The sequence below is a fragment of the Alosa pseudoharengus genome, unplaced genomic scaffold (genome assembly GCF_046254945.1).
Source record: "Alosa pseudoharengus isolate Yale_2024_CS ecotype anadromous, Long Island Sound unplaced genomic scaffold, YU_APseudo_1.1 YU_APseudo_1.1_scf_9, whole genome shotgun sequence".
NCBI classification, from domain to species: domain Eukaryota; kingdom Metazoa; phylum Chordata; class Actinopteri; order Clupeiformes; family Clupeidae; genus Alosa; species Alosa pseudoharengus.
In genome coordinates, this window is record NW_027468881.1 from 22,035,493 (window position 1) to 22,050,492 (window position 15,000).

The 15,000-nt window shown below is 46.1% G+C and overlaps 1 protein-coding gene across 6 annotated transcripts in view; it reads left to right on the top strand.

Moving 5' to 3' along the window:
- Positions 1–15,000, top strand: part of rap1gapa (RAP1 GTPase activating protein a) — an 83,806-nt gene that overhangs the window by 13,976 nt on the left and 54,830 nt on the right. For all 6 annotated transcript variants that reach the window (XM_076277181.1, XM_076277183.1, XM_076277185.1 and 3 more), the window contains exon 2: positions 646–681. In XM_076277181.1, the coding sequence (XP_076133296.1) occupies positions 646–681 (36 nt within the window). The remainder of the gene's footprint in view (positions 1–645; positions 682–15,000) is intronic.

A 15,000-nucleotide genomic window follows, 5' to 3' on the forward strand; every position in this document is an offset into this window, starting at 1 on the left:
CATTTGCAGCCTTCTTGGCACAAAAGACAGAGTATGCACTCTCTCTCACACACACATACTCACACACACACACACACACACACAGACACACACACACACACACACACACACACACAAACACACACACACACCCACACACACACACACACACACACACACACACACACACAAACACACACACACTGCACAAAAGACACAAAAGAGAGTACGAGAGCCCTTCAGACAGACATACATTTATTTACTGCAAGCAATGGGCCCCAGGAACATTTGTCTGCTGTCCTTTTTCCATCTGTGTGTGTGTGTCTGTGTTTGTGTTATTGGAACTGGGGGAACGGCAGACACTGAATTGTGTTGTGCTGTTGACTTAGGCTGGTTTTCATCATCTTAATGGCACACAGTGTTTGTGTTTGTTCCTAGTTCGTTCTGTAGAGCACTGTGGACTTTTCTACGTAGCTACAGTACATTTGAACAAATAGAAACTACCCAATAAATATCTGAAACAAATAAAATGCTGCTTTGTTCAATATACTATTTTCGGAAAGGACATGTATAACCTTTGTGGTGGCTTGTTCACTGTAAATGGCAGTACATTTTGCTGAGAAGATTGAAAAATTGATCTCTTGGTTTTTTTGTGTGTGTTTTCAGGGTGGACAAGACCTTCTCCAAGGCCCGAAGTTTATGGTAAGAGCTGTCGCCTATTACATAAATTCTACAAGATTGACATGGAAATCCATATTCAGTCAGACAATCAGTGAATCAATCAATCAAACTATTGATATTCAGAGCTGGACAGTAACGGAGTACATTTACTTGAGTTCAGTGCTTGAGTACAATTTTGAGGGATCTGTACTTTACTCGAGTATCATTTTTGGGGAGTACTCATGACTTTACTCAAGTACATTTGAGAGGCAAATATTGTACTCTTTACTCCACTACATTTCTATCCCTAACCATAAGTACCCGTTACTTCTTCTAAAAAAAAAAGGAAAAAAGAAAAATCTCGGAAACCTTCAATTTGTTGTTTCCCTCTCAAACGTGATTGGATTGTGCAGGCGCCACTGATTGGGACAGTCTATCAGCAATCACCTTCAGCTTTCCGCCAAAGTCAACTCCATGGTCAGATTTAGATAAGAGATTAAAACCATGGACAAAACAATGGATGAAGACGCAACAGGTCCATCCCGGGAATGTGCCAACCCGTGGCCCCACCTCGCCAGACTATTTCAATTTTCTGAACAAGTTAATGATAGTTTTCGCTTCAAGTGTTTCAATTACAAAATAGTATTTTGTATTTGAAATACGTATTTTATATACATGTATTAGAAATACTGCCCATCCCTGGCAACATGGTAAAAATATGAAAATTACTTGATTTTACTTTCAATTCCTTTTACATTCTCCAAGGTATTAACATTAACATTTTTCATAACTCCATGTAGGACGTTTCTGTACATAAATGTAAGCACTGTAGCAGTAGTAATGCAATATTTAGAAAATGTACTCTTTTACTCTTGATACTCTAGTGCTTTTAAACAAGTACTTCAGTACTTTTACTTAAGTAGACATCTGACTGTTGTACTTTTACTTGTACTTGAGTAAAATTTAGTTTTACTCAAGTATTGAAGCTGTGTACTCTGTCTGCCTCTGTTGATATTACAACATATCTGTTGGAAAGTCATTCAGAAAATATTCAAATGAATCACTGTAGTACAGTGAGATGTCAGTTTTATGATGTTCATGATTTCATCATATCTACATAATCCTTTCCCTTGCATACAAACATCTATACAAATCGATGTCCTTAAACTCTGAACAGGTTAGTGGTTAGTGTTAAACTGTGATCTGTGGTGTATACTGTAGGAATGCATTAGTCGTTAGAGGCATGTGGTCTTTGCTGTTTACTGCGAGCATCTCTGTGGTCACTGTCACACTTGGCACGCTGTGAGTGAATGAGGGAGAGAGAAGTGTCCGGAACATGAGCTGTGTCGCAGCCTGAGCCAGCTCCCCCGACTGCTGTCCCGTTGCCACAGTAACAGGCGCATGCGGAGGGCTCTCCGCAGTGCTGGCAGTCTGGCCAGAGCAGCTAGGGCTACTTGCTGCAAGTCCGTACACTCACGAGCCGGGGGGCACCGGGATGAGGAAGAAGAATCAGACACCCCGAAGGTCTACTCGTGTAGCTCAGACTGACCGACGAGAGAGAGAGAGAGAGAGGAAGAGAGAGAGAGAGCAGCAAGATTGATTTCCTTCCAGGAACGACAGGACTCGAATCTGGGTTTCCCGCTGCAGGGGCCTGTCCCGTATCGCTCTCCACGGCTACTGGAATCAAAGCAAGACGACAAGGAACCGTGCAGAACCCACTGCCTCCCCAGCTGCCCAACTGGGAACAGAAATAAATCAGGACAGGAGAAGCAGAACCAAGGAGAGGAGAGGAGAGGAGAGGACTGGAGGGCGTAGAGCGGAGCGGGGCAGGATTGACTTGGCTTTGGCTTTCCTGCATGATTTAGCCACCAGCACCAGCTGAGTGCCAACCTCATCCTCTCTGCCGCTGGCCTTTTGGTGCCGTTGGGGACGGACGGTGCTCTGTGATTAACGGCCACTGAGCGCTGGTTTTTATAGGGCCTCTCCTCAATATTGCTTTGAGCCACTGCCACGCCGACCGTCCTGCCAAATCACAGCCTTACGAGGCACAAAAGATTTGTCAGGGGAGGAAATTTATGCCTTTAGACGCGAGTCGAGTGTCTGGAATCGATTTCGCTGATTTCACACCAGTTGTATTTACTGTAGAAATGCAAGAGGACTGTTAACTGTAAAAAGTTGGAGAGGAGTAAAAGAAGGCGATCACCTCTGATATGACAGTCTCACACTGATAAACGGAACCAGAGACTTAGGCCGAGGCTCAGAGCATAAGCCGAATACTAGGCCTCTCTGTTGCGGCCTGCTAGCACTCTGATCGACGGGAGGCTCTTGACCATCAGACGAGTTTTAAAATACTAAACACAGGCAGCATGCCTTGCTCACCATTCCGTATCGGGAGGCCGAGGAGATTTTGGTGAGTTGCTTCATTGCTTGAACGTTCTCTGGGAACGTTTTGCTGGTGAGACAGCAGCTGGGGCTCACAGTAAATGATGGATCCCTGGTGCAGGATATGCTTTAAAATGATGAGGACTTTTCGGTTATGCCAGAGAAAAACCTTTTTATCACGACTTCTCTCCCCAGCCAAGTGAGCGAGGTGTGGTGCAACTCGTGAAGCGGCAGGTTTCTCAGCTTTCAAACTGGCAGGTCTTTTCAGTTCTGGCTGGCAGGATGAATGTCTTCCTTTCTTCCTGCTTTTTTTCTGTTTGTGTGTGTGTTGTGTGTGTGTGTGTGTGTCTGTCCTCGCCAATTATTTTAAGCTATGTAGGACACCATGATTACCTGGATGCATTTGGATTTCTTTACCACGTGTGCCAAGACTGTGTTTATCTGTAAATGTAGGTGTATCTAGACTTGCCCTAGGACTCATCCAGAGTTTGGCTCTGATTCAGAGTGGAGCACTCATGGTTTGCGCGTGTGTGTATGTATATGTGTTTGAGTGTGTGCGTGTGTGTGTGTGTATGTGTGTGTGAGAGTGCGTTTGTGCGTGTGTGTGCATGTGCGTATGCGTGTGTGTGTGTGTGTGTGTGTGTGTGTGTGTGTGTGTGTGTGTGTGTGTGTGTGTGTGTGCATATGTATGTGTGCGTGTGCGTGCGTGTGTGATTTACATATGCATTAAGACGTGTCCTCATTAGCAAGGCTTGTGTAATGTGATATGTTATCAGCCTACCCTGTGTCAGGCCTGTCTCTGAGATCTCCTGCATTTGTGCTGTATGCAAACTACAGCATGCATTAGTCCCTCCAGCTTCCTCCTTCTCCTCCTCCTCCTCCTCTTCCTCCCTCTGCACATGAGGAAGACTGGATTTGGGCTGTATACAATGTGAATACATTTATTTTAGATTTAGATTTTATGTTTATTAGTTAATCAATATTACACTTGACACTACACAACAACAGTGTTTATATTCAGGATTTGTATAGAGGTATTTGTCCAGCAATGACAGTAATACTTGGTCTAATGTTTGGTGCATTTGAAACTGTGCCTGTCCCATTGTCTGCAGTGCCCACAGCGTTGTTTTGCTGCTCAGTGTTGATACTGTACAGTGTTGAGACTGTATAGTCAGGCTAAAGCTGTGTTATCATATTCTGCAGTTTGATGGTGAAGAGATACTAGCTCCTACAGCTGCAAGGCGTACATTGTTTGATGAGGCTGCCACAGAGTGAGGAGGAGGAGAGGGAGGAAGAGTGGGAGTCGGAGGGCAGACTACACACAGTTGAATTCTCCTGCACTTGCCTTGCCCGTCTCAGATGAGTCATTGTCTCACAGGCCCCGTCAAACTGGGTTCAAAACTTCTGTTGTTGCCGAAATTCGAAAAGTAAATAGCTACTTTTGTGGGCCAGGTATCTCCAACATCGATGAGCTTTTGCAGTTTTGTTGCTTTCCGACACTACTTTCTGACAAGTGTGATGATGTGTGTGATTTCACTGACATCCAATGCACGTTTGGTAGTGTGTCTGGACTGAGAGGTTTACGTTTGACTTAAGACTGGGGTGTGTTTTGTGCGCTTAATGTGATATCTGTGAGTGCGGGTGAACCTCATGTTGTGTTCAGTAGCTTTGGCAGCAGACGAGACGGTCTGAGTGCCCACAGATGCCCCCAGCACAAGTGGAGTTGGCATTGGCACAGATCCCTGGGCTACTGATATGGACAGCAGGGGTGTGGACAGTGGCAGGGTCTTGTGTAAGAGGCCATCATACCTCCATCCACCCACCATGCAAGCACACATACACACACACACACACACACACACTCCCTACTTTCCATATGGATTACTGTGCCAGTCTGTTGTTGTGGAACTATTCCCTAACCCCCCATGCCCCCCCCCCCATCCCCTCTCATTTAGATGCGTCCTTACCCGAACCAAAGCCCAGAGCGTCTCAGACTAATGCCAGCCTGCATCTAATGCCGGAACCACTTAAAGCAGACAGAACACACACACATGCACACACACACACACACACACACACACACACAGACACACACACACACACACACACACACACACACACACACAAACACTACTTTACTGTAAGACATTAGAGGAGATGAGACCTTTTCAAGCAGCTGTGCTGATGGTGCTGGTAGGGTTCAGTTGTGTGCCAGCGTTCACTCCTGCCCCCCCATGGTGCTGTACTGAACTGAGGTGAAGTGCTGCCTGCCATTATCTGTCAGATAAATATGGCTGTTGTGTGGAGGCGCAGTGTTTGAAAGTAATCAAGCCTTAACTGTTGCTCGCTACTTTTCTCTCTCTCCCAAAGCCCAGACATCAAAGGCTTTTTCCCTTTCCTTTGCTGTGAATCAGCCAAAAAAAAACCCTGCGAACGCAGGGCAGAGGCTTCGATAGTGAGTCCGTAGCTATTTTAAAATGCATTCAAGGAGAAAACTAGGTCTGTCATCCGGCAACTTGAGCTGAGTGATGAGGAACTGCAGATGCGGGAGTTTTAGGGCTGAAAGGGCGGGCGGGGGGGGGGACACAACCCCCCCCCCCCACCCCCCTTCCTCAATACCATCACCATGGCGAAGAAAGAAAGAGAAAGATGGAGGAAGAGAGAGAGAGAGACGTCTGCTTATAGCGCTGAGGTCAGCCAGTAGCAAGAGGAATAGGAAAAAAATGGGAGATTTGAGAAAAAGGGAGAATGGCAGGTTTTGCACATTGCAGTGTTTTTGTGTTTTCAATTCCTGTAATCCTGTCATTGAGCAACATACAGTATATAGAGAGATCTCCTGCATTTGTGGTATATGCAAACTACAGCATGCATTACCCCCCCCCCCTCTCTCTCTATATATATATATACTGTATATGTGCACCAACCTGGTTGTATTATACAACTATTTCATCATGGTGCTTAAAGGATGCTCTGCTTGGTGGTAGAAGCTTTATGCTGACTCCCGTATTTCTGTGGAGATCAAGAGGCAGCACATGTTCAAGATGCAATTTGGTCGGCAGTCGTTTGCTAGTTGAACCGAATTATGTGTCTTCTGTCTTAAACCAGCAGGCTTCATATTTTGAAATCCATCTGAGGAAGAAAACAATCCATTGCTCCTTCTGCAGCGACAAAACAGCCTATCAAATCGGGCATCCCTGCCTGCTTATTACTTTGCATCACATAATAAAGGATTGGCCTCCTACCAAGTATGGAGATAACCACATGAATGCATAAATGCATGTTTCATTTGCTGCAGTGATTGCAATAATGACGCAGCACAAAGTCAAAACAGCAACTGACATCATTACAGTAAAGGCCATTTGCAGGCCAGTTAAACTTTTCAACTGTCACATATTACAGGGTAAAAAGAACAACAGTATGAAGACACCTGTTTCAGCCATTAGATCTGAAGACTCTCCCTGTGTAGTGAGTCTGCTCTTTTAACTGCTCATCTGATGTCTCTGTTGACCAGGATGAGATGCATGGAGACCGGTCCAAATGGACCAAAGGGGACCTTTAATTGAGAAGATGTTGCCATAGATGGCCAGTTTGTGCTTTGCTGGAGTCTGACCAAACGGTCTAAATATGGCGATGCTCTTGGCCGCCATCTGGCTGATACTCTGGTCCCTATAATGACCCTTGTTGCAGTGCTTCTATCAAGCTGCGGCCCCAATTGTGTGAGAGGCTTATTTTAGCTCGGCCTGTTGCTGTATGTTGCCTACGCATGCACACTAAAAAGGGTGTTGCCGCTGTATCTGGACACTTTTAAGGGTGCTTCAGTTGGTTCTCATATGAGTGACAACAAAGATTCTTTCAAAATTATTTTTATTGGTTTTCAATTAACACAGACAAAGTACAACCTGATTATGTAAGGGATAATGTATTGTCCGCCGGTAATTATCAGAAAATAAGTCCCGACAGGGAGAACAGAACCCCGTCGGGCAGCGGAGGGGTTTTGCTTCGACCTGAAGGGACTTATTTTCTGATAATTACTGGCGGACAATACATTATCCCGCTTATTACACGGCTACTTGCCAAAACGAGAAAAGAAACCTAACACAATGAATCTTTAAAAATGATTTTTCTACTGTTTCGTGTCTTCCGCTGACAAAATAAATAGTTCGCCACACAGATAGAACTTGACAGTTTCAGGTGTTGCGTGGCAACATCTTACTAGCTTACTTTCCCTTTCAATGAAATTCCATTGCAATAAGCAAACGGAATTCTTGCGGAGGGATATGAAAGACGTTAATCAACTTTGCCGGTGATTTATATAGATTTAACATAGGCCCGAACGTTAAGAAGGCCCATTCATGTGAATGGAACTTTCTGCAGCACATAATAATTAAGAATTAACCCGACCCTCCCACCACCACCCATCCCCCCCACTCTCCCACTTTTCCTTCATTCAACCCGTACATTTACACCTCATCCAATCTTGTCATTTGAACATAGACTTTACATACAGGGTAGGTATGTTTTCATCTAGTGAGAACAGAAAAAATGAACTTGCCAAACCTTGGGTAAACCTGAACTGAAGTAAGGGAGGCAGTGTGGTTTGATGTGGCTGTTTGGACATCTGGAATCACCTGCAGCTGGTCTGTCAGGGCCCGGTCATCTCCCATCTCTCATTTGTGCCCTCAGCAGTTACATGTAGCTGCTCCTCTCTGCTCTCCCATCCCTTCTCCACTCCTCTCCCCTCCTCTCCTCTTCTCTCCTCTCCCCTCCTCTCCTCTTCTCTTCTCTTCTCTCTTCTCTTCACTTCTCCTCTCCTCCTCACCCCTCCTCTCCTTTCTTCTCTTCCCCTCTCTTCTCTTCTCCTCTCCTCTCTTCTCTTCTCCTCTCCCCTCCTCTCTTCCCTTCTCCTCTCCTCTCCCCTCCACTCCTTTCTTCTCTTCTCCTTTCCTCTCTTCTCCTCTCCTCTCCTCTCCTCTCTTCTCCTCTCCCCTCCTCTCTTCCCTTCTCCTCTCCCCTCCACTCCTCTCTTCTCTTCTCCTCTCCTCTCTTCTCTTCTCTTCTCTTCTCCTCTCCTCCTCTGCCCTCCTCTTGTGCCTACGGCTGTGTGCGCTCCACCAGGGTGTGATGTGACTAAAGCTGGCTGCTAAAGAGTGAGGGAGAGAATAGAGAGAGAGATAGACAGAGTGTGAAAAAGATGAAAAAAAATAGAAAGTGAAGAGGGAATAAAGAGAGAGATTGAGAGAGTGTGTGTGAGAGAGAGAGAGGGCACATGGGGCCTGTGCCAGTGCCCGTTTGTGTGCCCATGTGTTTGCCAGGGCTCCAGTGTTTGTGTGCGTCAAGAAGTGAGTGCTACGTCAGGACAGAGGGATGAGCTGGGGAGAAAGAGAGAGACACAGAGACGGAGGGAGGGAGGTGAAGGAGGAAGGGAAGAAGGGAGGAGGAGAACCTGTCATCCTTAATCAGCCCAAACAGTCTGTGTGCCTGCTTGTGAGCTCCTGTGAGAATGTGTGTGTGTGTGTGTGTGTGTGTGTGTGTGTGTGTGTGTGTCTTTCATGACACTGTCTGCCTAAATATAGCAGCGTGTGTGTGTGACGCTCTCAGCCCTTTGAGTTGCTGCCGGGGCCCCGCCCCTGTCTGTGCCAAACGAACTCATCAAACTCATCAGCTGCCGCAGCACAACATCGCCACGCGGCGCTCCATACAGCAGCCACAGCCGCCAGCCAGCCAGCCAGCCGCCATATTCAGCAGCAGGTGGGAATCTTCACTCCGCGTACAGTCAAATCAACCATTTTGTTTTGCCGCCCGCCACGTGCTACTGAGACGAAATGCGCTTTGTCATCTGCACTCGACGAGGAGGAAAGCATGGGGTTGTTCTCATTAGGTGGGTACAACAACATCACAAACAAACCCAAAGAGAGAGGGAGAAACAGAGAGGGAGAGAGAGAGAGAGAGAGAGAGACTCTTTCCTTTATACCTTTCTACTCCCATATCCCTTAGGAGCTTTAGAAGGAGCCTTTTTAGGGGGATTACTTGGCCTGTTGTAATCCATTTCCATGCCCCCTTGACAGGTCTTGGACATCTGCTCCTCTGGCTGTTATCTGATAGACTGGCAGGATGCTCTGGACACAGAGGCCAAGAGGGGAGAGGAGTGCAGGGGAGTGTCCAGTGTGACAGGCTTGATAAATTGATCAGGGTTTCTTCTCTCAAAAGCTTAATTGTGCTATGCCCATCCTTAAATGATTAAAAGAGGGACTATCACTTTGAACACTCTAACTCTCTCTCCCTCTCTCTCTCTTCCTCTCTCCTTCACTCTCTATCTCCCTTCATTCCGATGTTGGAAAACAACAATGCTTTTTGGGGAAATGTAGCCCTTGTTGATGCTGTTTTCCCTTACTGTAAGTATAAGTAAATACTCTTTTGATCCCGTGAGGGAAATTTGGTTTCTGCATTTATCCCAATCCGTCAATTAGTGAAACACACTCAGCACACAGTGAACACACAGTGAGGTGAAGCACACACTAATCCCGGCGCAGTGAGCTGCCTGCAATAACAGCGGCGCTCGGGGAGCACCCTGTATGTGCCTTGCTCAAGGGCACTTCAGCCGTGCCTACTGGTCGGGGTTTGAACCGGCAACCCTCCGGTTACAAGTCCGAAGCGCTAACTAGTAGGCCACAGCTGCCCCCCTGACTTTCCCTTCAAATCCTTGAAACTGATCCCACTGTAGTCTTTCCCCCGTAACAAATGAGAAACATTGATTTCCCATAGTGATTGTTCCAAGTAAATAACTGGCCGTAGTGGGATAATTAATCAGTCTTGTTAATATACAAGGATCAGAGCAGATGTTCTTTTATTTAGAGAGCCTGCCAGTTTCTTTTCTACGCACAGAGTAGAGCTGTTAGCAGCTGTTACTATTGGCAACGCTGCCATCGGTCTCCGCAGAGATGATGGGTATGAGTCTCAGCACAATTCTCAGGATCACCAAAATATGCACAAAAATATGTGATCTCTCATAATGAAGTTGGCTTCTTTTGTTGTGCAGAGAAGCATGTTGTTTTATTAAAATAGGAAGATAGGTTATCAGTGTTTTTTATCGGAGGATACCTTACAGTGTATCCAGGAGGGCTATGGCATTATTTCCAAAGGCCTTTCCTGCTGGGTCTTGATCAGGCCTGCTAGTTTTTATACAGATGGAGACAAGTTTTTTTGATTACCTTTGGAGCGTACAGAACATGATGCATCCTGGGATTGATGGGCATCATCTATCGTCTCTTGCCAGTGGGGGTAAATATGTTGAGCTCTGGCCTTACATAAGGAGGAGGAGGAAGAGGTGGAGGTAGAGGAGGAAGAGGTGGAGGCGACTGGACTGTGAAATGACTTGGATTCACGCTGGGATTGGAGTGGACGGACATGCGGCTTGTAGCTGATGAACTCACGCTGGGCTCGTCTCCGAGTGTCTGGCGGCATTTTGGGGAATCAGGATGCATCAAAAGAACACTTTACATGGAACTTATACAGCTTAGGGGGAGGAGACTGGCAATATGGACTCTGTGATACACACACACACACACACACACACACACACACACACACACACACACACACACACACATGCACACATTACAGAAAGCAATAAATCCAAGGCAAATCAACAGCGGTGAAGCCTGGGGCAGCATTTCCAAATGACACGGCACATCGCTCTTGCCTGCTCATTTGGGTCTCCACCATCACCAAGCCAGCAGGTCGCCATGCATCAGGAGCATGTGCCAGCGCATGCGAGAGGATTAGATCGAACTCGGGGGGGGGGGGGGTTATTTATTATTCAACTAACGCCACCTAGCACACGCAAGACGAGGCGCTCATTGACAGATGACCACAGACAGCGTGTGTGTGTGAGCGAGGTGATGAGGGCGGTGGTGGTGGTGGTCGCCATGGTGGTGTCGGCACGGTAACCTAGTTGTGGGTGATGGTCAATTGACGGCAGCATATATCTGTGGAGGAACGTGTTTTGGTGGACCATCGTCTGCTGAGAGACTGAATTTCAATTTCAACTGACCATCTGTAAAGCCTCTTTGGACACTCTAGCCAAGATAAGATGTTTGCTGCTTGACTCAAATTTAGGACTTTACGTATCAGTTCTTTACATGATAATCCGTATAGGAATACACTGATACTATTTCATGTACTGTAGTGTTTTTTTGTTGTTTTTGTTTTGCTATTCTCTCAAAGTCAAATTGTCTCAGTTTTTTGGTTCGCTAAATCAAAAACATTTTTATCTGTGCATTCCACACACTTGAAGTGTCTACACAGTCCTAAAGCCTTTATGTACATTTAAATGTTCATACATGATCATAGAGACTGTATGCAAGATAAAGCTTTGTTATTTGCAAACTCATAGACAATGTATTCCATTTGCCTTCAGACTGGGTGGAATCTTAGCTGATATGTTTGCAAGCTTACGTCAGCCTCTAATTCAATCAAGTGTCTCCTTTGGGTACTAAACATAGCAGAGAGTGTCTGTTTCTGACCTGGAAAGAGTGACAGAAGGAGGCAGTGTTTTTCTTTCACTGTACTCACATGGGCTTGCGTCATATTTGGATTAGTATGTTTGATTACTTTTATAACCCGTAACATTTGCAGTGTATCGGACAAAGAGACCATCGGGAAACAGTGTTTACTGTAATGTGTTTTCACTTCTAAATGGTAAAATAAAGACAATAAAAAGATAGAAAATGATAAAACGTCAATAACAGCATGCCTGCTTGTGGGGACATATTGCTTAAGGAGGAGTGGGGTATTCAGCCTCTGCACTGCAGCTCAACAAAATGGAAATCAATTAGAAGTCATTAAAGAGCCGTAATGTGTGTGTGTGACATTGTGTTTGTGTGTGTGTGAGTGTGTGTGCGTGTGTGTCTATGTTTCTGTGTGTCTGTGTCTGTGTGTGTGTGTCTGTGTGTGTGTGTGTGTGTGTGTGTGTGTGTGTGTGTGTGTGTGTGTGTGTGTGTGTGTGTGTGTGTGTGTGTGTGTATGGAGCACCTGTGGGCCCGACAGGTGGAGCCCTAATCAGATTGACATTCAGCCCATCCATAGTGGGATGGAGGTGGGGTGTGTGTGTGTGTGTGTGTGTGGGGGGGGGGTTCTCTCCTCCCCACGCACCAGGCTCAGAGCCCAGGGGGTCAGTGTCAGGTCGGCCCTGTCACCAGGGGGCCCGTGTCTGATAGATCAGGGTCCTGACAGACTGCTAGGCTGTCATCGCCCCCGTGAAAGTCACCCCACCTCACATCACCTCATATCGGAGCACCATGTGTGTGTGTGTGGAGAAAGGACAAACTATGGGCGACAACACAGCACAAGACCTTGTGAAACACATTCACCTTATTGTGCTGATTTTTTTTTTTTGCGTCATTTGGATTGTGGGACATACACACACACACACACACACACACACACACACACACACAGTACGAAGTATTAGACTAAGTATTAGAACCTCGCCACAACGTAAAGCCGTAACAGAATACAATGTTTGTTTGTGTTTTGTCATGCTTTTATAACCTGCTGCATAATGCAGGTCTGCTGTGTTTATTTGCTGGTGTTGTTTGTGTTTGGCTTTCTCTCTCTCTCTCTATCCCTCTATCTCTCTCTCTATCCCTCTATCTCTCTCTCTATCCCTCTATCTCTCTCTCTCCCTCTATCTCTCTATCTCCCTCTATCTCTCTCCTCCCTGCTGGCAGTTCTGAGCTGGTTGTGTAAACGTTTAGGACGTGACTCAATCTGTTTCTCAGAAGGCCCTGCCGTCGCCACTAATCTGACTAATACCCTGTTTGGTGATGCTACGCTGCCACCACCACATCACTCTGTGTGTGTGTGTGTATGTGTGTGTGAGTGTGTGTGTGTGAGAGAGTGTGTGTCACCATCGCCGCCACGTATTTACGATGCGACACGAGGAGCGAGTTACGAGGAGTGGTGGGGGCGTGAAGAGAGAAGCGCAAAGCCCCTCGGAACAAGCAGGGAGGTCAGATTAGTAAACGTTGGATTCTAAATGCGAGAGGAAGTGGCTTTGGCAGGGCCTGTTCCCATCACAACAGTGGTTATATCAGGACTGGGTGACATCCGAGTGGGTAGGGATCTGATCCCAGTGGGTAGGGGGGATGTTTGGGACAAATGAGGGGAGAGGTGGACGGCACGGCATTTAGTGTGTTTGGGAAATGGGGGTGCAGGTGCTGGGGGCATGGAGGAGAAAGCCCACTGTCTGTCGATGTTTAAACCCCAACCGTATCCACCCCCAAGTCACCTATTAAACTGCAGCTGTCATATTTGTATTCATATATTCTAAGCCAGTCAGTGTTGCATTTAGAATGAATTAACGTGTATTACTCTAAAGTAAGAATTCTACTGAAGCAGTCTGGATTCATACTTTGCTGTGCAGTGGATAGAAAAAGCTACCTGGAAGATCACTGAAGTTATTGTTGTGTGTGTTAAAGTGAAACAGCAAAACAGCCAGAGGCCTCTGGGGTTTGATTCAGCATGGGGGAGAGGAATTGGTTGGCTTGTTCTTGTATTTGAAAGAAAAAGGTAAGCCCTACCTCTGTGCTGGGTGTTGGCCGTTTTTAGCTGTTAGTGTTTGTTCTTCATTTTGTTTGTCAGGTTGAGGTGTGTGTGTGTGTGTGTGTATGTGTGTGTGTGTGTGTGTGTGTTGAGTGTGTGTTGAGTGTGTGTTGAGTGTGTCGTGTGTAGGTCTTGGTGATCTCCATGACTCAGGATTGCTTTGTGTGTGAGAGCTGCCCTGCCACAAACTGTTACAACATCAGACTGAGTAACTCAACCCCAGTGTGATGCTGGTGACAGTATGACACCATCACATTGTGTGTGTGTGTGTGTGTGTGTGTGTGTATGTGTGTACGTGTGTGTGGGTGTGTGTGTGTGTGTGTGTGACACCATTACATTATCCTCTGGCCTGTGTGTGAGCAAAGTTCTGTTCATATCCTCTGCCTCGTGTAGTAAGTTGATTCTACAGTGACTTTCATGTCCTTCGTCTTGCATTGCAGTAAGTTGATTCTACAGGAGAGACTCTTTTAATAGCACTGAACATGAACTCTCTCAACAGGACTCCCTTCCCAATTTTCTGTCTCACTGGTCATCAACCACAGCACCACGTAATGTAGTGTCTCACTGAGCTTGACCATCAGCAGCAAAAAGCCCAGGTCTCCCAAGAGGGACATTAGTCCACGTGTCAGGCTGGGTCTCCAGAGCTTGGCATTGTATTGACTCGTTTGGTGATCAGAGCTGCAGTGGCCATTACTGTAATGGACTGGGTGGCTCTAGTGGATGAGCGTAGTAAAGTGCTCTTACTGTATGTGTACTGCTCTCTGTGTGTACTCTCTGTGTGTACTCCTCTCTGTGTGTTTTCTCTGAATGGTTATGAACAGGTTATTCACTGTTTACTCTTTGCTCTCATGCGTTGTAATTTTGTCATTTGCATTACTGGCTGCTACGTCTCCTTTCAGCTCTCTGTTGAAGGCAAGTCTCGACAGTGGCAGTCCCTGCGGTGACAATGCAATATCCCTCTCATCTGGTGGCTGTAAAAATGGGCAGGTCCTCCTAACCCTACTTGTGTTGTGTTGTGCAGAATGAGTGTTATCAAACTGGACAGAATTCATGACGGCTCCTGCAGATAGTGTGAAAGTCGGTTCTAAAACAGCCTGACAGATGTTCTCCAAAAGGAACAAAGCATATCTCCAAGCACCAGGGATTGGACAGAGACAAAATCAAATCAGCATTGTGCGGCAGGCTCAGCGGTACAAAGGGGTCATCAACTGACCATTTGCAAGCAGTTTTACAGATCCCACCCTATTGTATGTTCAATTCTACCCTCTGGTTTGGATGAATGACTTAGAAAATTAGATTAATTATGCAAATGTTGAATTCATTAACACAACCAAGTGGGGGAAAAGAATAGTTGTTGGATGTATACATTTTGGAATA